Genomic DNA, 26,128 nt, shown 5'->3' with positions numbered 1-26,128 from the left:
TTCATCAGGCTTTGTTTTGGCTTGATTTTTTAAAATGTTTTTAAAATGTCTGTCAGAGTTCTGTGTTCAGTGTGCCGAAATTACTGTATAACGAAGAAATGATCAGCAACATCAGCAACAGTAAGAGGCCGAAAAGATCAGTAGGCAGCAAAGACTGTATATACGTCCTCAGCGTTCTATGAATGTCTGGTAACTGTGATTTGATCCAAGATCAGTCATCATTATGTTTCAACTAGGCAGAATAAAGTTGTGTTTTCTTTCTTTTGAAAAGTTGACATATCTGAGTGCCATACTGTGTTAGTGAGATTTGTTTCTATGTCGGACTGAGGTGAATTTCCATCTCTCCGGACATCAGTGCCACAGCAGCAGTTAATAATTTATTGACTGACATTACACTTCATTTATTAATACAATACTGTCATATTAATAAGTAATCAATTAGATGCAGAGCATTGCTTAAAAATATGTTTTTTTGGTCAATAGAACATGTTATGTTACTGGGCCCCTTTTGTATCTTTGACACCTATTTACTTGTTCATCATCATATCATGTTGGTCTATAATTGCTCTTGAATGGCCTTCTCTGTTTCCAATATTTTCTTTTTTTTTTGCATCCTTGTAGTTGGGACCTTGTGGTTACAGAGTTCTATTTTTGTTTAATCATTTTTGTCAATTTAGTAAATATCTGTCTGTTTCACTCAATCTTTTTAAGCTTGTAAATTTTGAAAATGACATGATTAACATACATATGAAAAAAGAAAAGCAATAAAGCCACAAAATATGCACGAAAAGACAAGGTTTTCTTTCCACAACAGAGGCAGAGTTTTTACAAGGATTCACTGTGCATGTTTTGCATTTCACTAAGTTTTGACTGAACATTGCACACATATGGACATATATTATAACTGAGAAAAATCATATGAGCAGCCAGGCAGCCGTTTAATATTCAAATCTAGGTTTCCAGAAGAGGTTAAACAGTATACTTAAAAGGAAAAAAATCTAATCCCAAATGTGAATTGAGACACTCAGGGCACGTTCAGAGTGTGTTTCACATTCTGTGAATAAATACACAAAATAATTTACTAATAAGAGTATTCAGTCTCAATTATTACTCATTTGGAACCTCTTCAAGACAAATGCCTTTTGCTTTTCTTTTTTTTTGGACGTTGTACTTCTAAAACTGGCAGAGTTGAAAATGACCTAAACGCAGGCCTGGTGGAAACACACTGAGCTTGTTACAGTTCTGGTGATGTCCAACTGAGTTGTGAAGGCAAAGTTCAGCTAGGAGTCAGCAAAAAGGCATCTGACAAACTTGACTGACAAAGCAATTCAAACTGTTTGTCAAAATGACACATACAGATAAAAAAGGTGGAATGGTGTTCTTCAAAGGGTGCTTCTGTCAGGCAGTGATAAGCGAGTGGAGCCCCTCTGAGTAAGAGGGGGATGAGACTGGAGCAAACGCTGACAGATGAGAGCGATGGAGAGCGCTTCAAAAGAAAGGAAGGGACAAAGAGTGAGAGGGAGAGGAAACAGTGAGTAGAGAGAGGACGAAGGACAGAGGAGGATGAAGGAGGGGAGAGAGGTGAAACAAAGTGAAACTGGTGCACAGCAATCATCATCCAATGATTGAAGGAGAGCAGAGGCAATATAATAAATTATTCATTGGTCGCAAAAATGACCAATTTATTAATTTGTCATTTAAATTCATCATAAACAATTTCAGTGATTAATAACTTTCTCTAGCAAAAATTTCAACCATTGACATATTTTTAGCATTTTTCTACTTTTGTCTTTTATTCTAAATTCCTATCTTTGTGAAACTTCAGGTTTTGCACTGATGGGGGGAAAAAAAAACTATTTTTTTAAATTTTGTACTAACTTTCTGTTAAATCTACAGATTGTCAGAAAAAAGTGGTAGATTAATCATCTATGGAAATAATCCCTAACTGTAGTTCAAAAACATAGCGTTGTAAATTATGAAATATTTTTAATGGATATCACTGTTATGATTGAGAGCTATACACACAGACAGGGTTAGTCTAATTAAAAATACATATTCGAGGAAGAATAAACAACCTAGAGACACAGTTTTTCACATTCAGCAACACAAGTCGAGTACAACTCTCTTCACAGCTCCGTGGCGTCTCTAACACCTCAGCTCTCCGTGATAAACTGTCTCTTCAGAGTGTCACATCGGTACATGTTACACTTACAAGGATGTCATTTCCACTCAGCTTCACAAACACGCAAACAAACACACACACAGAGAGACAACAGCGGGAGGGCACATACACATACACATGCCCAACTTGTACCAGTTGGACAGATTTCTCCCTCACCTGTCATCTTAAAAGGTTAAGAGGTCGGGAGCGCAGGGACTCTCTTCTTCTCACACTCCCTGCCTGTTCGTACCTTCTTTACTCTCTCTTTTCTCTTTTTTGTAACATGTCAAAGGCAGTCCGCCTTCAAGTCAAAGTTTTCAGTTTCTGTCTAACCTCATCAAAGGACTACTACATCTGTTTAACCAAATGGCAGAAAGCCAGGAGTGGCAAACTCTATAAACATGTAGATGTGTGTGTGTCTCTATGTCTATGTGTATGTGTATGTGTGTGTGTGTGTGTGTGTGACATGACCAGTAAATTACTTCACCCCTCTTAACCTCTGTTATAGCTTTTCCACTCTACCCAGCCAACAACACAGCGGCAGCTTGTCGTTATGCAAAATACGCTATGAATATGTAGATGAATATATGCTAACAGACCAGGGCTGCTATCTAATGTCCAAGGGAGCTTCACAAGTAGACAGCTAGGGAGGACTTTGGGATAAAAGTACATGAGGGTGAAACACACACACATATCTGCTTGGAGTGTGTGTTTACATATTTTCTAACCATATGAATATCAATGCCAAAGTCTTGGCTGAGCAGTGAAGCACATGTTCATTTGTACATTGATCAGTACGTAAATATGTACGCATGCGTGCATGTGCCCACCATGCGGATGCCATTCTCGAAGGCCTGCCTGGCCAGAGACGCTGGTCCATCCACGGTCTTCCCGTCATCATCAGGTCCCCAGCTGGCACTGTAGATGTCAATGTGCTGCGGCTGGAGGCTCAGAGACTTTGCCTCCACCATGTCTGTTACATCGCCATCCAGCATTCGCACACCTTAAAAAAACAGACACACATGAAGAGAAATAATACATGCACAAGCTACTTTAATCTATGTTCTATTTATTTCATTACAGATGTTTAATAATATGCATGAAACAGCCAGTGTACCTGCTTAATGTCCATAATAAATTAAACACAGTCAGACATATAAAGAAATGAACTAATTAATAAATCAATCAACACGTTTTTCAGTATGCTTGTCCCACACAACACCTGGTTGCGTTAGACAAACTCTGTATCTTCAAGCCTTAGACGTTACACTTTAAGCAAATATGTTGCTCCTCTTGAATATGCAAATGTATGCAACAAGATCTGTATATAGGTTTCTATAATTCAAGTTCTTATTACATATTGGTTTTTAGTTGTTGCATTAACAAGACTGCAAGTGTGCAGAAGCAGTCAGAAGTCACCATAACGACATTTCAATGGTGTGTGGGTCATAAGCAAATGATCAATAAGTGAAACAAATAAAAACTGAAAACACAGAGTTCATTTTAGTTAAACCCCGTATGTGGAATATTAACAAGACAAACATCACTCACCTCCTATTCTGGCATTGTAGGCAATCCCCACAATGCAGTGGGAGTTGTTTGCGGCTGCGGCAACTTCGCCCGCACACCGTGTCCCGTGTCTGAGGAACAGCGGGAAAGAACAGCTTACGATACAAATCTAGAATAGACCTACATACACAGGGAGAGCACAGGAAAACTACCAGATAGATATGCAGCTTTTGAAGTAGAATGCAAGGACTCTTGCAGGTACACATTTTCACGGATAGATGTGCACATTCCTGTTGATGCTATCCTTAACAAAATTGTTTAAGAGCATAAGTGATACAAATGTAGAAAAACACTATAAATATTATTTATCCTTCTTGCTTTTCCCCCCCACCAGCCTAAAAGAGAACAGAAAAAGAGGTAGTTCAACATTCTTCAATGTCAATGTTCCCCAAATTAGCAAATACACACAAAAATAGAGGTAGAGTTTGGACCTTCTTTGACATTTTCTTATAGTCAACTTCCAAACAGACACAATGAAACACTGAAACAATGTCCAACATCAGTAATAGGTTGGACCACTCACACTACTTTTAACGACTCGACACACACACACACACACACACACACACACACACACACACACACACACACACACACACACAGACACACACACAGACACACACACACACACACGTAACATTCCACCAGTAACTGCAGTGGTGACAATCGGCCCGGGTCAGCAACCAGCGTCAACAAACATAAGTATGTTTGCATTCGCCGCCTCCTCAAAAACACCACTTTCTGGAGCGGCACAAACACACTTACACGCATGCACACACCACCTGCAGAGAACATCTGCATCACAACACCCCCCGGAAACAGCACTGGCCGCTGCCATGGAAACCCAGCATCTAGCTGTCCAAACCCCAGGGGAAGACACAGGGAAGTTTTAAAGTCCAGGGAAGCAGTCAGACCGTTGACAATCTGTGTCACAGTTATTTGATCGGTTCAGGTTAACATTTATTTAGCAACATGCTCAAACCTTTAAAAAAATATATCACTGAAAATCATCACTGTCCACACAAACCAACTGTGTATACACCAACATCCATGCTTGGCAACTTCATCAAAGAAGCTCATAAGTAGAAGTCTCTCACTTATCTTGTCTTCATCCACAATCTGCCCAAGACTTTTATGCAATACAGTCCTCTACTTTTGTCTACACTGGTGCAATGCAACACAAAAGCACAGTAAAACACACAAGATACTCCACCAGGTTTTCAGCATTTTCCCTAAAATTACCACTAATTTAGTGAAGTGTTTTGCAACCTTTCTTCCCATCTGTCAAAATCACTTTAAATGACCTTTCTACCTGTGCTGCCTTCACAGTCTTGAAGCAGAGCAGGAGAGAATTTCTATATCCACAAACTATAGAAAGTAGAAATCAGAACAGCACTAACAAGTGTTAAGGAATACTTTGTCTTTCAGGGAAATATGCTTATTTACTTTCTTGCCAAGAGATAAAGTGATGTCACTTTGTCTGTTGGCAACAGTAAATATGAAGACACTGCCAATGAGATCGGTTATCTTAGCCTAGCACAAAGACTTGATAAAGGGGGAAACTGCTAGCCTGGCTTTGTCCATAGGATATTATTTGTCAATACGTGAGTTTCAGACTCCCTTTTGCCAGTCTTTATTCTCAGCTAAATGGCTGCTAGTGGTAGCTTTAAATTTCACAGAGTGGTATCAATATTCTAATCTACATAGTAGGAAAGGTGAATAACAACATTAACAATATGTAGTTCCTAAAATGACTAACAAACTATTAAGTCAACAACACCTCTGATACCTTGTCAAAGACATACAGGATTTGGGATTTCCTCATTTCACAGATATCGGAGTACCATTTCTACATTCCAAACTGAGAATACACAACTATGGCCTATAGATTTACTTTTAATTCATATCCACTTCAGATATTAGATTTAACAGCCTTTGTTTAAATGTGGAAACCTTTATTGTATCCTCCGTAACAGAAAAGTTAGCTTTGTTGGTTGAAGTAAAGCATATTAAAAGGCCGCAAATCACTCACAGGCTCCTTTGTCACAGTTAATGAGCCAAACTGCTGGCTCCCTCTTTCAAAACGCTTCAACATTATTCACTCAGTTCATTTCACTCCACTAATCCATAAAATCTTCTGTCTGGCCATCATTCCACTCTTTGTGTTTGCCTGTATTTTCCATTTTCTACACATCTGTGTCACAGTCAGGGATCTCTGTGGGTTTCAACCAGAACTATATAATGTTTGTGCAAGGGATATTATTCAGTCAGAACCCCTTACACTCAACACGCTCACACAGAGTAATTATTCAAATGCAAACACATACTTTTCAACATTGTGAAAGTTTTAAATGATGCAGCCACTTAAACGTATTTAACTCATTGTGGTACACATCCATCTTATGTGTGTAGTGTGAACTTCCTCTGCTTCAACAACCAAAGTAAAAATCTCATTTTTGTTGATTCATTGTGAATCAGACTACTAAAATTTGAGTTTTTGTAAATACAATTTCATTCTTCTCGAAGATTACGGCGAAAATCAATTTGCAAGTTGAAACTGTAAAATGTTTCCCTTTGTTTCATAGGACACACACGCACAAAATCTGTAAATCTGCTAGTTTCAAATAGTAGGTAAAGACACAATATTACAAAACACAAACACTGTTACAAAACAGTGTCATAAAGCTTAAACAAATTGGCATCTAATTCAAACATAACAGGAGTTTCCATAATTAGTGTTGTCATATTGTCCTTTTAAATCTGTGGTTATCCACAGAAAATATGGAATGATTATCTGTGGATAATATTAAAGTCTGCAAACACCAAGAACTTCACTGGTAAAGCAATACATGCTGATGCATTCAAAAGGTGTTACTTCTTACTTGCTTGCTTTTTTCCTCCGGTTTACATTCAAATCACAGCTAAAAATCCACAAGAGTTACATCCTTCTTGTTGCTATACAACACATAGTTTGACAACAATCCAGTTCCCAGATGAAGCTAAAGTTTGCGTTATTTCTCAGAAGTCTAAAGCTTAGTTTATACCCGCCTTAGTGAAGCCGGCGCAAGGCGCGCACCAGAAAATGACGTGATCCCAGCCGGTGCGTGGTGCACAAGTGGTCGCGGTGCTTGGTTGTACAACTCTGAATGTGTGTAACTTGCCAAGTGCGACGAGCGCGTTCACGTGATTATCACAAATAACAGAAACAGAAGGTCTTATAAATCTACATTGGGGTAAATATTTAGCTTTTCTTTACAGGGCTTGTACAAAGGCAATAAAGAAGTCAGTGAACATGAGATATGAGTTTACAGATGATGACAATTCTCCTCAGCATTATGGAGGTTGGTTTATAGCTTTTGGCTGGTTACACCCACAGACTGTATATTACACCACCAGTTTATGGGTTTCACTCGTCTTTTTTGATTCTTCACAGATCATTTTGTTTTTATGCCCTCTGGTGTTTCGGAGAATAATGCAACGAACAGCACAAAGAGTATAAACGCCTCTGTACATGCTTGGGGCTCGCGCTACGGTGCCAAGCACGAGTATAAACAAAGCTTAGCAGACTTTTGTTTCTCTAGCCTTTCGGGCATGATGACCAGTTTTGACTTGCAGGCCACCACACACGACCTTCAAACTCTTTTCCATTTGACTCCCTATTCCCATTGGAGATGTGACCTCCACGTTTGGATTGAATTAAAATGACCATCACATTAGATCATTTGTTGGATAAAGAATAGTAATATGAAAGTCAAAGAGGGTGAAACAGATTTCTGTCCACACACATAACATCATAGGCAACAATTAATTATTCAGCCTTAAAAAGAAAAACCGCTCATTAAACTGCATGCCTTAGTTTCTATTAGACAATGCTTTACTAGCAGGGACTGAGACACTGTCAAGGCACTTGGGCTGCTGCAGCCAAACACACAAAAAAAAAAAAAATCACTCACTAAGCCAAACTGGCACAAGACAAGTGCCTGGACGAGTGAGCCTCTCTTTCTCTCACACACACACACACACACACACACACACACACACACACACACACACACACACACACACACACACACACACACACACACACACACACACACACACACACACACACACACACACACACACACACACACACACACACACACACACACACACACACACACACACACACACACACAAATTCCTCCAAACAGAAAAACCACAGCCCACCCACAAATGTCACAATCAAATACACTAATGTAACTCATTGCACCCACGACAAGGTCAGTGCTCAGCAAATACAAACATAGTGAGGCAAAGAGCTTCTGGTAAAAATCGATCAGAAAAACATTTGGCTGACTCTAACCTCAAAAACACTAAAGTCACATCCTAAATTTTACCTGAACCATATTTAAATGTTAAAATCTAATTTATCTCTCTCATTAGATCTGGTTAAGAGTGTTTTTCTTACTTGTTCTCATTGGTTGCGTCATATCGAGGCATGGGATCCATATCGTTACCGTTGACATCAAAGCTGGCTTGAGGGTCCTGGAGGAGACAGGGAGGTCAAAACTAGTTCATCAAACACCAAAATAACAGTTTCAATTATGATCAGGAGAGAAAAAACATCAAATTGTCAAATTCATTAGAAAGCATATGTGTGGATGTGTGTTTAAATGATCGACCTGTAGCCAAGAAGCTTCTCTAACCCAATCAAACAGTTCATATTAGAATCACTCACAACATTTTTGTAAATCGAATGCAATCAGAGCAAACTCAATCTGCTGCGCCGCTCACCCTTCGGCATAAACAAATCCAAGCATAAAGAGTAGCTAATAACAGCAACGCAGGCGCTGTCAAACAGGGGGTGAGACATTTTATCTGCATAGTTGATTGATGGCCTTACCTGCTGCCTCAGGCCAAGAAGTTGCTCTAAATATCTGTATTTCTACCTCAGACCATGGTCTGAGGTAGAAATACCTCTCGCAATCCAGTTGATTAGACTTGTAATGTGAATTTCTCACTTTCTGTGACATGGTTGAATACCATGTTTAAAAGAAAATTAATTCCGACTCACATTATCTAATTTCTTTGTTTTAAATATTGAAATCATTATCTTTGATTTAAATTTGTTTCACAATCCAAATACGCTTTTTCCACGAAAAATATCATCACTGTTGATAGATTCCTCATCCTAATTATGATGTTACTTATACATTTAGATGACCCCTCCGAAGCTCACAAACATATACAAAGAATGAACACTTTTAATTCAAATTGCACCGACTATTCAAGACTCAACATGCACACACACACACACACACACTGCCGCTCCTAGCCGCCCTACACGTGCATACATACACACTCACGTAGTTCTGAAAGAGGTCTGGGTGGTTCCTCTCGATGCCGTCATCTAGGATGGTCACCACCACGTCTTTACCCGTGTAACCCCTCTTCCACGCCCCCATGATGTTCATGTCCGACTGACAGTTATGGACGTCGTCGTTACAGTGCTAGAGAGTGAGAGAAGGTGATAAAAGGAGAGAGGAGGGGCAAAACAAAAATAAATAAGACAAATCTCAAAGTGTTTGGAATAGTCAGATGTTGCGTTCCAATACCCGTACTACTATACTATTTCACATGCCAGTAAAGATTTAGTAAGTCCCAATACATAGTATATCAAATGAAGTATGTCAAAAATACCAGGATGTCCTACTGCATCCGGTCGCATTTTGCAGTATGCAAGCCAGCATGCTTTTGTGGCTATTCTGTCCCAAAACCCTATGCGCAGCAAGATATGTATAACATTGACTGAGCAGCCGAGAGAGCACAGGCAGATTACAGCCTGATGACAGCTCATTGACAGATAACACGCAGGCTCAATGTTATGACAAAGTATTTTGTCTCAGTTGTATGCACAATGCATGCAACCGCAAGTGCTTTGTAACGGCCACTAAAAGTATTTTCCACGCTATTTGCATGCAGCTTCAATGTGATTTAAACTCACGTCTAAGTCGATGATACTGGTTAATTTCATGTGTCTCTTGATTCATATTAAAAAAAGATATATCTTAAATATATACATATGGACAAACTAACAGATACATTTTACTGGTAGAATTGTGTTAACCGCAGGCTATACCAGGTACTTAGAAATGACTAGAGGAAGTTTTCGTTTCCAAGTAAACACACATCAAGTTCAAACCGTTCTGTCCTACAGCTAACAAAATACGTTTAAAACCTCTGGTCAAAGTATTAGGATTTATCTCTACTGAGTTAACAATTGACAGAGCAGAGGACACTGGACACACACACACACACACACACACACACACACACACACACACACACACACACACACACACACACACACACACACACACACACACACACACACACACACACACACACACACACACACACACACACACACACACAATGATCTGAGGGTGGAGTCAAACACTTGTGATAAGCCTACAAATCACTGCAATGTGAATTTGTATGTCCTGTGTTTGTGTGTGTGCGCGTGAACACTGCCAATCTCTGAGAAACGATTTTGAAATGCAGGAACACAGAGTCATATATATTTCAATCGCTGTGGACTTTCCTGTGACTGACACTAATGAGTAAAGACAGAATGTTTCAGCTTGACCTTAAGTTGTCTATTGGCAAATTGAAGAAATGCAAAAATGTCATCACTATGGCTTCTCGGTTATTTCATTCAGTAAAACACACACACACAAATCTCTCATCTCCACTGACCCTGCAGTAATCAGGATCATAACATGACCTTAGATGACCTTTGAGCCACAAACTCAACATATTCTCTGGTACCAGTATACAGGGTACTCACAATATACCACATGCTACTCCACTTGGCGTCATTATAGAATATGTTGTTCTGGACCGGATAGCTGTGGGCGGGACTAGTCAGAGAAAGGGGCGGGGATGGCTTGTAATCCCTCTTGATCCTCCTCTTCACCACCTGCTGCTGAATCCACTCAACCTGAAACCCACAGACACAGATAGATATAACAAAAAATAAGTAGACATCAAGTAAAACCACACAGTAGTAGAATTGCTTTAGGCACAATACAATCAGTCAACAGCTGAAATTTCATCAAACTTCTTTTTAACTTATTGTGGTTCAATACAATCTTGAAAATGTAAGGTTCTGGGAAACCTGTGGTCTTCTTAATCATGGGGGCTGCATTTTCAATCAAACAACTAACTGTAGGAGGAAACAATGCGGTAGTGAAATGCAGCCTTTCATTTGTAATAGTGTTTTCATTTCATAGAAAGAACATTTTTAAAGCTGACGACAAAAATATCCATATAGATCATCTGTAAATAACATCAGCACTTTTTACGTGAGGTCTCCCTATTTAATTGTTGCTAAGCTGAGCAAGTTAAGACTACTAAATAAAATCAAATAAAAAACACAAAGAAATGAACGCACATGAAGAAGAACCTCGTTATGTTATCCTTATAGCCATTTAGACCTACTCTTCTATTAATTCCAGTGTTAGCCTAGAAGAGTTTTGCAGTGGAGTCAATTTTTTCTCTCCATCAGTTTTTTTCCTCATAGTCTACAAAATGGACAGACTAATACACACACACACACACACACACATATGCACCGAGGACATAGATGTCTCCCAGGTAACATCAATCTCTCAAATGTTATGGGCTTGCTTCAAGGCGTAAGGCATTCCTTGGCAGGTATCACGCAGACGGAATTTTCCGATTTCAAAATCAGCATTGCTGGATCTGAGCAGGAGGGCTGGACCCACTTGCTTGGCCCTCGTCACCTCTTTTTAAAACCCTCAAATCTAATGTTTAGTCTAGCTCAAGTCCAGCAGACTTCATCTGTCTAAAATGACTGAGAAGTTTACATGTAAAAGCTATGATGACAACACAAAAATTGCCAGGCATAAAACTGGCACAACACAAAGAGGTGTGTCAAGCTGTATGAGAAAATCCTGAGATGTGGAAATAACTAATATAATAATCAATTTAGGATTCTTCAGACTGAAGTTTGCACATAAACATGAATCTATGCCAGCTTACACAGTCCTTTCAATGTATTTCAGGAATACGCCATGCTAAGCTGAGACGTTGTGGAGCGCCTGCTTATTTTATACAGTTTATAATGTGCACTCCTCCTGAAACAATCAACACAACATCTACTGTGAATTTAAAGTGTCTACCCATAATGTATAAAGAAATTCAAACAGATAATCTAAATTCTCACTTGAATTTTTTTTTTTTTTTTTTTTTTTTTTTTTTTTTTAATTTGCTTAGTTCGCCAGATCCAGACGTCTGAGGCCAATGTGAAAAATATTCGACCGCAAAGACAAAACATTTCTCCACATCAATACAGCTCCAGCAGACAGAGAGGAGAGAACAGCTGACATAATGACTGCAGAGTGATTATCTGGTCTCATGCTCTGAAATAATCTGCCAGGCTCTCTGGAGATTTGGAGAGGGAGGCAACGAGACAAGATAGGCTGGAGAAGGAGAGTTGATAAAGAGCTGAGGAGAACAAGTCCCAGGAGAGTCAATAAAAAAAAAAAAGACCAAGCTTGGAGGAGGAGGGAAGTGAAAACAAATAGCAAGCGAGACCAAAAGACAGCAAGTGAACCGAGGATGATTGATTTTATAAATAACATTGATTCAATAACTCAAATATGCAGCTCTTTATAGATTGTGAAAGAGGAAATACAGAAACATGATTCTGTAAATGACCAAGTTTAATAACCTAAGAGTGTACATCTCCCTTTTAAGAGATTATACGAGATAATTGAGAAAAAGAAATGGCAAACGAGGGAAGAGACAGAGACAAAGAGAAGAAAAACACAGTGAGATATTTAGTTTTAGCCTTGTGTTCCTCCGTCTGCCAAGGTCTCAGCTCATTTCACTCCAAGTTCCGTCAGGACCATCAGCTTCATAGTAACCATTTACACACGCCATTAGCCCCAAAACAACACTGTCATCAGGAACTGTGCATGTGTGTGTCAAAGCAAAAGTACTGGTGTATCATAACAATTAGCATACATAAGCATAGCATCAACCTTAAACTTTGATCAGCAGTGTAACCCTTAACTGCTCTTGCACGTAACTTGGTTATTCAAGAAAATGTCTGACTGTGAATGCATCACTGCCTCTTATCTTACCACAAATCCTCATACGCCATTGATTCTTCTATAGACTGACGAGACAGAGCACATACTTAACGGATGGTGACAAATAAATGATTTTGCTGAAGTTAGTGGGTAGTTCACCTCCGATATCTCTTTTAACTTTAAGGATTATTGAAGAACAAGGGCGTGAACATTGGAACCAGAAGTTTAATGCATATGCGTTCTCATAAGAATCCACTCTACTGAAGTGTCCTTGAACAAGACACTTATCCCCTACCACCTAAGTCAGGTGCTGCTCTGTCGTGGACAATGATCTCCTTATCAGCAGGAACAGAAACACTACAGTGTTTATCTACCTTATGCAGTTTAGTCCAGATGATATTTGTTTACTCTCTGAGCTTTCCTCAGCTTTAGTGACACTTCCTGAAAATGAAACTGTTCAACCAAAAACACATTTTTCATGTTTTTCATCTGATTACTTTAAAAAGGTCTATGGGCTGAAAACAATTCTGGAGGTCATTATGAAAAAAGGACATTATATTGTAAAGCAGAAATATGTTGTCAGCCTACCTCCAAACTAGTTTTAAACAGATTCAGCAGTTCTCCAGCTGTGGATGCTGTACGAATCTTGTATTGAACATTAATGTCATCATTATAACACCTCTCGTCCTCACATCCAACCTTTTTCTGTTTCAGAGGCACAAGAAGATGGAAACCTCTTCTCCAGCCAATGGTAAATCATGAAAGCAAACTGTTACCAACAACATTAATGGCAAAAAAAATTAGTTCAAGTGTTTCAATGGGAATGAGGAAGACGCCATGACGATAATATCATGATACAGAATCAAAACAACTCTATGCAGCTCATCCCCTACTGCCAGAAGGGCTGATCATTTCCTTGTATTGATCTTTCCAGCAACATATATCTTCCAAAAGAGCAGTCTGTTGATTATAGAGAAAGCACCACATGTCTGTTTGTTTTATTTATTTATTTATTTATTTATATATATATTGTCCTCGAGTTGCAGGATGACCTGAGGCAGATAAATAATAATAAACTGTTTTTCTAAAGCAATCAAGGAATAAAGCCATACTTTGTTATCTCTTCTAAAAAAATTCTTCAAAAAAAAAAAATCAAAAAAGAAAAAGAAAATCACTCAATAGTAACAGCCTGCGGTTATCTGCATCAATTGTGTCACATTTGCCAATCCTTATCCAAACAAAGACAATATTGCCCTCTATTATAGCCTGAAAAACTTGCCAGCATCACTGCCTTTGTTTCTGTGCCAATTTGCTGGCAGACTCTGAGGCATTACGATTGGATCATCTCCATTTTTTTTACTCGAGCTTGGCGGAGCAAAGGAATGATCTTCGAGCACCTGTACATCTCAGTCACCCTGGTTTTTTTTTTTTTTTTCTCCCACTCCGACTCCCTCTTCTATACCACTCCTTTACTTTCCTCATCTCTCTCACTCATCTTCTGCTTTCTTGCTGTCTCTCTGTTGCATTTTAGGTCTTCTCTGCAGATGCCCACTTTTCTTTGAGATTGCCTGTCTGTCTCTCTCTTTCCCATTCCAACCCCCTTCCTCCCTCCTCTCTATCATTCGCTCTCTGTGTAAGGGTTTGCAGGTGGCTTTTGCTGGCTGGGTCAGTAACCAGGGGAAACTGGGGAAGAGTTCACTTCAATAGAACAAATGGGAACAAATTGATCCACTTTCACTGCTGTTTTTGAGACGCTGTTTGAGTTCAAGGCAAAAGAACGGAAAGCTGTGAGTTTCAAAAAAGGTCAAAGGCTGGTGTAGCAAAACACCCACAACTACCTTTGGACTAACAAGAGAAGTGAGTTCTTCTGCTCTCTTAAGTGAAACTCAGAGCCTCAGCCTAAACACAGTCGCACAACTATTCTGACAGACTGTTTCAGCCAGCTGTAGGTGCTTCTCACAGGGCGTCGACTTCTTAATCGTTCATCTGTTAAACAAATTCAAGGCAAAAACAGATTCAGAAGTCTATGGCATAAAGTCCCAAAAGCATCCTGGCTTTATGTAAATATGTGCCTGGGATTGTATGGAGTCTTATGGTACCTGTACTAATGCAAATAACCCTTAAGTCCTGAAAGGTACACAAGCTCCGTCAGTGTTGTCTCCTTGATGCTGTGAGGGTCCTAGTACTGCCACACATGTTCCTGAAAACAGTAAGCTCCAAAAGCAGCTGGATGATGAACAAAATCTACCAGCCATAATGGCTAAAGATTGAGCAGACTTGTCTTTTAAGTCAATTTAATAATTTGGATTTGAGCTCTTTCAAGTAGTTTTACTATGTGGTAAAATATTTTCCTTATGTGGCTTATGCAACACTGAAATTTTATTTTGGCATCATAGCCATTCTGCATTTCAGTGTTTCCCAGAGAGGATTCAGCTGCAGAACACACCTGGCTCTCTGTGTGCTTGCACATGTCTGGATAAAGGATTTCAAGTAAACAAGAGCATGTCTCGCAAAGTGAAACTCTGTGGAAACGCCATGCTCCTGGAACAGGACCTTGTAGACAGACAGCAGCATTCAGCTGTTGTTTCTTTCTACTCTCTCTTTGCGCAGACTTCAAAAGAAAATCATGGAAAAGAAACACAACCACCGTAGGACTCTAAATGCAGTTTACAACAAACTTGAAAGCTGGAAATTGAACTAATTTCATTCCAAAAACATACAACAGAGAAGAGCTACAAGAAAAAAAGTCTGTGGCCATCCAAATTCTCTTGGCACCCCCAGTATGAATGAGTTATGAGCATACTTCAGCAAAGCCGAGCAAGGTGCAGGCTTAGTGCTGCCTAAGATACAAGGAGAAGATCTCTTCACTAACAGTTATCTGATGAATTGGTGCCGTAGCATATTGTTTCACTTTGTATTTCTCAAATTTCTTTTAAGATATAACTGGCTTTTCAGTTCCATTACCTCAACATTTAAATATATAAAGAGTACAAACATTCTATCATTTCTTGGTAGAATATGTTAATATAAGTTTTTTTCATTTAAAAATGAGAAATTGAAACTAAATTGATTAATTATGTGATTATAAGGTTTGTCAGGCATTCACTTACTTAAATAAATACTGATAAACATTTATAATAAACCTACAACAGGCTAAAAATATTGTATCTAATCTTTGAAAATCTTAAAAGGAACAAAAAGAAATGTTGGACAGGTGCATCAGAATGATAACACTTTCTCTCTCCAGGCCAACGGCCTTGACGGAGTCATTCACCAGCCTGGAAAATGCTCTTTGACCTGAGAGGCAAGTGACACTGCAGTTAGGCGGATGCCATAAAGCGGTAATCTGTGCTGTGCTGCATCACCATGGTAACATGCGTGCCAATGAGTACTGTGGATGGCAGGGTGCGCCTTTCATGGCACCGCTACACCCATCTGACTCACTCGCACACAAACACACACGCTGTCATTATTACAAAACATCATTAGCAGTATGCCAGACTGCGCTGGTGCCAAAGTAGCTGTCGCGTTGATCCCAAACCCACAGACAGTTCGCAGATTACGCTGAAAGCATAACGAGTCAGGGGAAAATACTCTTTCCATCCCTCTTCATCTTCTTCGTTGTAATAGCTCCTTTTTCTGTCCTTTAACCTCTCCTCTCTGATCTAGTCCTCTAAAATCCCAGTCTCTCCGCCAGCTGGCATCAGGACACAAACCTTCCTCCACCGTGGCACAGTGTCAGACCCGAGAGAGCAAGAGAACCAACCAGGGAGGGAGGGAGACGAGTATGCTGAAAGCAACAATGATAACCGGAGGTAAGAGGGGGAGTCCAAGGAAGAGAAAAGAAAAGGGATGACAGGTAAGGACAGCAGGTGGACAAAACAAGCAGAGTAGACCAAAAAAAAAAGTAGAGAAAGGAAAGATAATTAAAAAGAAACAAGGAGACAGAAGACAGCAAGATAAGTGGATAACAGATGGTGACAGGTACTGTCTTATCTTTTCTTTCTCTTTCGCGCTCTATTTCATCGGGGTTTTTTTTTAAAAATCCAACTAATACATCATTATCATTCCTCAGCAGTCAGCATGCATTCATGTGCATGCACAGATACAAACAAACCTGCATCCCCTTGAATCTATTGTTCAAAACACACAAACGCACGCACACAAAAAGCCATTGCTGCTTGATGAAATCACTGAAGCCCCAAAAAGTCAATATTTTGACATAAATGGGATATTTTAAGCTTCACTGTAATGGATCTGGGGAGTTTCATCTTGTTTTCTCAGGATCAAGCCCCAGCCTTCTTGATAAAGTTACCCACTTCAACAAACATGCAGACATGTTCAAGTCAAGTTTTCTGCCAGAAACAAAAATGACAAAAAATATTCTAGCAGTATGAGGTTTTTAAACAGGTCAAGAATGAGGCATCTGCACAAACTGCTGCGCTATTCACATAAATCTAAACAAGAAATCTGTAAAGGAAAATGGCAGCAGCATGTGCTCCTGAAGTTCAGAGTTGCGTGAGGTTCAGGCTTCATTAAAAATGCAGCCAGGGAGTGATGACCTGGTGCACTGATAAAAGGGAGCACTGACAGGACAGGCGTAAGGGTTTACCTTTGGTCAAACTTTTATTTGAAGGGCCAGTTGACCCCCAACGCACAAAAACATATATTGCTAAGTTGACTAAGACGCTTTGCAAGCATATATTTTATTTTTAATAAGGCAATCCTAACCCTTACTGGAGTAAAAAACATATTAAAGTATATTAAATAAATTATTATTTTTGATATACTCTTAGTATATCAAAAAGTACTTCTGCACAGTATGTTCTGCAACAGGGCTTTTCTAAGAGCCTCGTACTTTTAATGGAAAATATAGGATTTACCAGAATTGTTATTGAACATATTACATTAACTGGCTAGTCCTTACCACACCATCCTGTCCAAAATGATACGTAGTTTCTGGACACATTTCACAGCAACAAAATGGTAACAAATGGAACTGAATGTGTTGTAATCTATTTTTATTTATTTTTTAAGTCTGTGAGCATGGTGTAAGCACACAACCCCCAAAAATGGCATAGTCAGCAGTATGTTGCTTGATTTTTGCAACTCTTTGAAAAAAGTGAAGGGTAATGTATCAGCATTTAGAAGCTGTTGGCTATTGCATTTTATTTGAAGGACAATTATATTTATATCATGTTTAATCTCCCACCTCTAAACCTATCAATCAACCCTAACTTTGATGGTGGAATAGAAAAGCAGAAGAGTAGCTCTCATTTATCACAATTCATCTGTCAAGAAAACTGGTATTTTCCTGCAATGTTATAGTCCCTGTTCTCAGAAACACTTTGTCCCATTTGTGTGCAGGTCTTGTCGAAGAAAACAAGAACAACTCTGTTGGTGTGTAAAGTGTATTTCACACATTCTTCAGTTCATTCTTCCTGTGCGTCAAAAACAGAAGGGATCTGATGGTGATGTGATGAATTTACTTGCAACGGTATAATGTGATTATAGGACGATTAAAGTCATATTCCATAAACAAATAAACAATTATTAAACAAATGAACACACGTGAAGAAATCAGAAGTCAAAGGAAAGTATTTGATTTTGACACATTGGGACAGTACGAGTGTAAAAAAAAAAATGGGACCCTTGAAATAGTAGTACTGAAAAAATAAGCGTAACTTAAGGTCCATTTTCGCACTTCTTGCAGAGCTTTATATCGCACATCATGGTATTCATCAGAAGATGTTATGAACTTAAGTCACGTGAACAGAGTCATCTCTATGACAATGTTTGTGGACCTTAAGTTGTGATAATTTTGTCAAACCACTCCAGTACCATTTCAATTTGACAAGAAACACATATTCTTTTAAATACTCTTTTGATTCTTAACCCTCAGTGATTCACAAAACACTACAACAGGCTTACCTTGGGCTCCATGGAAATGAAACTATGGCGACCACGGCTTGACAAAGCCGACCTCTTGATGGTCCGGCTATGGAAGAAGTGATAGTGGTCTTTGAGATCCCCAATCTGCAAAACACATATATAGACTTAAGAAACGTATTTATTCATTCCGTAACCCTTTCTACCTCACAAAATATTTACACAATAAGATTTTGGATAAATAATCAACTGTGTCCCAAAGAAAGGGTACTCGTATCTGCCATATTTATTTTTGTATTTTGCATTTCACAGATGAAATAGATATCCAACACATAAACTGTAAACAAATCACACGACAAGAGTTTTTCATAGTAGTCAATAAATATGGTATACGACGGTATTTTAAAAGTACTTTGAGAGAAGTTCCTCCTCTTAAAGTAGTAAAGCTACAGTTTTCTATTTTGTCATGTTAAGTCCCTTTTTTGTCTATATAAGATATATAAAGTTTTGTTGAGGACTTAAAAACTGTCAGGTAAAAAAAAAGGGATAGGGACTACAAGGTGAGACGGAAAAGGGAGACAAGTCAAACAAAAAACACACAAGGAAACATAAATAGGTTTAAAGTCACACAAATGTTAAAACAGACAAAGACTTTGAGTGACAGAGACATGAGGAAAGAGGATCCGCAGACAGACAATGATAGGCAGACGGCAAGCTGCTTGACGGTGATTAGTTTTAATAATTGATAAAGACCATACAATCCCTCAGATGTACGCTGTCATGGCTGCCAAGGCTCCTGTGGTGCGTCACTGATCCACGGTAGAGCTCCACCGCCACAGAACCCATTAGATCAGCTTTCAGCTCAATGCTCATGCACAAACACACATCCTCCAACTTCCAGACTGACAAAATGAGAAACAAGAAAGTGCCAAAAGGCCTTGCTGGATCACCTTTCAGCAAACACCAAACATTAATGTAACACACAACACAAATCAGATGTCTTTGGTAATCAGATTTAAAAGCATTCTACAATAAATAGTAACAGAATGTGCGTCCATAATAGGCGGCTACCCCTTTGGAAGCTTCTCATAGTGTAAACAGGTCTCAACATATTGTGCTTCCATCGCCTATTTCATCTACCCAACATTTGCACTGCCATTAGCAGGTCACCCTTCCAGGAGTGTCTGCAGATGGGAGCTGCTGGAAAAGCTTTGGCTCAAATCAAACATTTATTCCAATTACAGTGACATTAACAATGAACAACCTTTATCATAGCTTCAACACCTCTTCAGGTTACTTAACCTCATATTCAATGTGCAGTTTCTTAAACTAATGGCTTGAGTTTTGACTGTTGTGACAACATGTGATCAGAAGGACATGCATTAGGCTAAATAGCTATGACGTTCACTATGATTATGACCCAAGTAGAGAATCACATGTTAAGCATAACCTTTGGTTACCGGGAATTATGTCCTAGTAAATTTGTAAAGCGAAACCACCTGCACTTAAGTGATTCATGATGTCTTGGATCGCAGACTTTTTCACTGGCTGCGTCAAAACTTCCATGTCACTTGATACAAAGTCCTGCCAGGAATCGCTAAAAGGTGATAAAACCTTTTCTCATGGTAATTATTCAGATTTTGTCACAGCTGGGTCAGACTACCAAACTTCAAGCTCAAGTTTTGCCTGAATACATGTGGATCAGATACCTGCATGCTGTCCACATTTAACAAACAGGACAAAATTGGGCATCACACAAGCAGATGAGAGCTCACATGCACTTCAACATCCTGCAATTGCAAATTAAATCTGTCTACAGATGTGTGAATGGAATAACAATATAGATGTGTTACATGGTGCAGATGCTGCGGCCCCTTTAAAGCTACATTGTTAAAGGGACAGCAAGGATAATAATACAATATTTATTTGGATTCACTTGTATTTCCATAAACTTTACCTCAACTGGTCCAAAATAAGAATACCATTTTTTAACTCAGGCTTAATCTACTAACAAAATAAATAAAATACTGAATGTTTTACTAGTCACCACAGACACTGGATGACTAGCTTGGGTAAAAATGATCAGCATGAATGGTATTCTTTTAAAAACACCACCTCGTTGGCCTGACGCCTTTAAGAGCTGATTTCAGTTTCAATAATCTCATAACTTGTTATTTATTGTAACTAACTCCTGTCCAAGTCTGGCTACATCATCACCCTCCCTCTCAATGGCTCCAGCTCCTCTCCAATCTCTTCAAAACACCAGTGTGAACAGATATCCACATCTAGGGTCTTGTCAGCTGATTTAGACCCAATTTGGGCCACTGTCTTAGTCTGGGAAGGGGGCTCCATGGTTAAGAGGATTACCCAGAATTCCCCAACGAGGTGCTCTCTCACTCCATGCCAACTCTTTTCATCCATCCGTCCATCTATCGTCCCTTCTTTCGCTCCCTCCTCTCTCCATCTCCCAGTGTGTGGTTATCTTTGTCTGTTCTCCTCTTTCCACCCCTGTCAAGAAGACTATATTGTCCCCCTGTCACAGGTTTTCCATACCCATCCCCCTTTTCCTCTCTCTAACTACTTTGCTTTACTTCACAACATGAAACCTCTTCTCTTTTAGCAGTTATATCCCAAAATCATTTATCAAAAGCAAGCACATCCAAGCAAGTGTACTTGAATTGAAAAACAGGTGTAGTGTATCTTTTTGCATTCCACAGTAGCATCAGACTGGGAAAAAAAGAAAGTCATTCTACTTTAATTGCATCAACCATATACATCAGTGCTGCACTGATATCAGAGTGAGGGGGTTGATGATGGGGATGTCAAAGTTCACATTAGGAAACCAGAGCGTGCTGTTATCTCTCCCATGGGAGCGGCTTTCAGCTGACCCCAAAACCAGGAAGTGAAGTAAAACTTGTCTATTAGGTGTCAAAGTCCAATGAACGCTCCATATTGACATGGAAATTAGGGCGATTGGTGGGGGTTGGGGGCGACACTGCAATCCACAGGGGAATTCCTATGGGGGGCTGGTATGGAAGGGGGGAACTCGACACATTAGTTCCCGTCAAAGAGAGGGGATAAACGAGGCCATTAAGGCCTGCTCTCTGGGGAGTATAGTGGGTGGGCGGGCTGGATAAGGCGAGGAGGAAGGGGGGGTTCAATAGCTGTTGACTAGGCTACCCCACAACAACCTGTCAGAATGCCCCCCTCTGTTTCCACGCTGTCTTCACGTCGAACGCTGGCAAGCGCAGGCTTGAACTACCCACGCATTTTGGTCACAATACTCTGAAGTATGTGTGGGGTCCATGTTTGTGTGGCCTACTTCTTTTACCCACAAAGGACACAGGATTTCTCTTTAAACATTGTCAAAACACTTTTTAAGTGACCAACTAGTCACCTCCTGGACCTGTGCAGACTTCTGTTGATTAATAAAACGACATCATGTGAAGAGAGACAGACAAATCTTACACAGGTGTTTCCCTTCTCTGTATATTTTATAACGGTGGTAGGTCATTTTTATTATTATTTAAGATCTAATGAAAATAGCCTCTTACACTGTAGAGGCGTGCATTGAATGCTTTAAATACTGACTCAGATCTTTGTCGTGAACTATGACGTTCCTATTTCAACATTTTCTTTTGTGGTGGTGCCGCATCGTTACTCATAAACCCAGCAGAAACACAATTGCTGGGTTGCTCATGTCAATATGTGAACACTGACAAAAAGCATGGGAGCATCTACTCAATTTATCCTAACTGTAAGTTAATGTTGCCAAGTCAAGCATGACCAGTCAGGGAAGGTTTTTGCACAACAATTGTACAGTATTTTTGTAAAAAGCCCACATGATAATCTGTTTGACTAAGGATCTTTTGAAGCCAATTCCGAGACCACAAACCCAACAACACTAGCTGTCTCACTTGTGTGTCAAAAAGACCAAGCACATGAGAACCACTGCTGTGGCTGTGAGGAGGCTGGTAGAGAGCTCCCTAGCTCCAGCCCGCAAAGTGAACATGATCCGCGGAATCACAGTGAGGAGGCACCTGTTGTGCCATCCTGTTCTTGATCTTTGTTGGTATGTTTTCTGCAGCTTCTCTCTCTCTCTTTGTGTGAGATATATATATATATATATATATATATATATATATATATATATATATATATATATATATATATATAGCTACAAAAAGAAGGAGTGAAGTTAGAGAATCACAGCTCAGGTTTGGACTTGGAGATCATTTATTTGACTTTGTATCGTTTGTCTACTGGTAGAGGGAATAATCACCACCATGCCCGAATTTTGGAAGAGTTGTCAAAAACAAGAAACTGAATAGAAAAAAAAAAAAAATAGAATAAAATAAAAAAATCACACGAAAAGAGGCAACCTTTGATGGAGCAATTGGCGAACCTACCTGTCCCATGTTCCTATAGCCGTATTTATCCGCTATCCGCTCGGCCACGTCGGGTCCGCCGGCTATCCTCACTGCCCAGTGGTTGGTGTAAATCCGAGCGTTGCACGGCGGACACGCATAGCTGAGACACAGCGCCAGGACGCACAGAAAGCTTCTTCTCCAAGCGGCGTTGCGGATCATCTTCCCCCACTTTTAAGCCGACTCTTCACCTCCTCCTCCTCCTCCTCCTCCTCAAGCCGACCAGGCAAACAACCAAACTTCTCTTCTCGCCAAGAAAGACTCTCATAGAAACACAACTCTTCGGCCAAAAAACAGTTAAAGAAAGAGAGGGAGGAAGAGAGGGAGAAAGGGGGGAATGAAAGGAGCCCGGGGAGAGGAAAAGATCTACCTTATCCTCAAACCTCTGCCTTCCACATGGGAGAGCTGAAGTTTGCCTTTCGAGTGCCCGCTCTGTTCCTCTCTCTGTTTTTCCACAGTGGAGGAGGAGGAAGTGTACGTGTACGTGTACGTGCGCCGTGCGTCTTTGTGCGTGAACGCGCGGAGCTCCTCAAAGCTGATTTCTCTTCTCCACGAGCAACTCGGATGTTGGTCGTTCAGCGCATCGTGCTTTCATGTGGCGAAATGGCTACAGCGCCTCCCCACAAATAACTAGCTGACACTCTGGAGAGTAGAAACAACCGAAGCCGCGGGGTTTCCCTGCCGAGCTCCGCTGGGTCTTAAAGACACTCATCTCGGATCCACCGCTGACCGCCCGTCCACCAGACACAGACAGGGGGTCAAACTGGGAGCCATGGAGCCACTTGGGGGCAGCTTGGAAAAGGGGGGTTTCCCAGGAGGGCCCCTGGGTAACATTAGGAATAATTTACTTAAAAAGAAGCTCACTGGAAGTTAATCTAGTTCGACTTGATTAAAGAATGATTATTCAGTTTCATTGTAACAACGCTCAATGGATTTACAGAAGAAGAAACAATCTAAAACCAAAAAGTTGTGTCGCTTAATCCTGTGTTTTACCCTGACCCTGCTCTTACCCTATTTAACCCTGGTCTAAGGGTTAAGTAGATTCTTTCTAATTTGGCCCCACTGTTATCAGAAATAATATGTGAAGGAAGAAAAACATGCCGAGATGATTTAACATTGGTTTGACATCATGAAACACATACACATTTTTAAGAATGTGTGTCGTTTGCTATAAAAACATCTCAATTTATGTAGATTTTTCCAAATAATTATGGCATCATTCACATTTTGGGTTTTGTCAATGAGATGAAACCAGTTAGAATAGGTCTGTGTTGCTTCCAAGAGTGTGTTCGTATCTTACAGAATAATCCTTTTTTTTTTTTTTTTACTGGGTTCTAACCATCAACAATTCTGCACGCTTTCATCAAGTGACTGAGTTGTTTATATGTTTACAAAGTGTGCCACATTGTAATAGCTGATACAAACTGCAGCACATGAAAAGCAGTGGTGTTTTGCTCCCTACAATTTTGATTTAATAATAAGTTAACAAGTGGATGCATTACATATTGGATACTGCACCCCCGTCCCAAACCTTGAAATCTGCTGTTGAATGCAAGCCTTGTCAGTCTTCTGGGCAATATTGACATAGACATACCGACGTTAAGGTGAACCATGACCTCCACCTCAGTGATCATCCAAGAGGACACAACCACAGAAAACAAACTATTATATATTTAAAAAACATGTATATTTTTCTGCCATAAAACACTGACCACTCTTTCAGTTGCATTACATTATTGATTATTTTTGTTGTTGGGACAGTTATTTATGGTTCAAAATGTGTAATGTTTAAAATCTTGGACATGAGCGGAACTCAAGTGTGTTTAACACTGTCATATAGTGACCAACCTCACAGATAATCTCAGTTTGCCTGAATTATTCATCCACCACTGCCAAGCAGGCCCTCTGCTCTTCATATCGCCTTTACTGCATATTCCCCCTTAATCAGTGAAGCTCTAGATGTCATGCCCCTCATCGCAACACAGGTCACAGCTGACTAAACGCTGTCATTATGGAATGTGCCTGGTATTGTCTGCAGTTGAGTCTTTCATTCAAGGCCTTTGTTGATTGATGGGTTTTTGTTTTGCAGCAGTTTCCCGGGGATGTCTCTGTGCACAGCAAAAACTCTGTTCTGCATGGGACACAAGTGAAAATCAGCATAATTGCACTAATTGCAGCCAATTTCTCGCTGAATGGCCCCCGCTGTCACATCTCACAACAAGCAGGGAGACAAGAACATCTCATGGTCCCCCAGATGGAGATGAAAGGGCGTAAAGATTAAAAAAAAAAAAAAACACCCATGGATCGTTCCCCATTCAGCCGGATTGAGGGGCTTGTAATTTAAAGAAAAAAGGAGAGGAGACAAAACGCAGCAGAAATTGATTTGAGTATCCAAATCAAGTACCCAGGTCACGAGGCCACCTTGAGAACCAGGGCCCCAAATTTCAATTCAGTTTGAAAATGTCGCGATATCCTGTGTGTCAGCCTCACAGCCCCCCGAGTTTCTTCAGGATGTGAACCGAGTGAACCCCAACAAAACGTCTTTGTCAACATCTGAGAGCGGATCGGATAGGAGTGTCAACAAACAGTCTGAGGGGCATTCCTCTGTGCATTCCTGTGCCTCTTCAATGAAATCACAGGGTGCATCCCGTGTTTAGGCCAAACACAACTTTTTAAAATACTGCACACAACCCCCATGATACAACACAATGGAAGGCTCCAATAAGAGACTGCAGCCAACTGGCTTTTTCACGAAGGACACAGCTAATTTGTTCATTCAGTATCAAGCCGCACGATTCTAGGAGAGAACCACCCACATGGTTTTCTCATCCCATCAAGAAAGGGGCGTTATCAAACATGTGTGGCCCTCCTGCATTCAAGTGCATCTTATCCACCACTGCTCCTCTACACCTTTATAATGTCTCCAACTTTACCCATGATGGCCTTAGCTTTCAATCATTTGCTTTGCTTTCCTTTCC

The 26,128-nt window shown here is 40.0% G+C and overlaps 1 protein-coding gene across 2 annotated transcripts in view; it reads right to left on the bottom strand.

The window, feature by feature from the left end:
• Nucleotides 1-23,791, bottom strand: part of pcsk5b (proprotein convertase subtilisin/kexin type 5b) — a 49,399-nt gene extending 25,608 nt beyond the window's left edge. The window contains exons 1-7 of one of the 2 annotated variants that reach the window (XM_054610441.1): nt 23,133-23,791; nt 18,766-18,870; nt 10,563-10,715; nt 9,079-9,222; nt 8,181-8,257; nt 3,713-3,801; nt 2,992-3,164 (exon numbers count right to left, since the gene is read on the bottom strand). In XM_054610441.1, the coding sequence (XP_054466416.1) occupies nt 2,992-3,164; nt 3,713-3,801; nt 8,181-8,257; nt 9,079-9,222; nt 10,563-10,715; nt 18,766-18,870; nt 23,133-23,312 (921 nt within the window). In that variant the 5' untranslated portion in view covers nt 23,313-23,791. The remainder of the gene's footprint in view (nt 1-2,991; nt 3,165-3,712; nt 3,802-8,180; nt 8,258-9,078; nt 9,223-10,562; nt 10,716-18,765; nt 18,871-23,132) is intronic. The other variant, XM_054610440.1, reaches the window with a different exon arrangement.
• Nucleotides 23,792-26,128: the final 2,337 nt, after the last annotated feature.

Source organism: Anoplopoma fimbria, chromosome 13 (genome assembly GCF_027596085.1).
Source record: "Anoplopoma fimbria isolate UVic2021 breed Golden Eagle Sablefish chromosome 13, Afim_UVic_2022, whole genome shotgun sequence".
NCBI classification, from domain to species: Eukaryota; Metazoa; Chordata; class Actinopteri; order Perciformes; family Anoplopomatidae; genus Anoplopoma; species Anoplopoma fimbria.
This window is presented reverse-complemented; position numbering and strand designations above follow the sequence as displayed.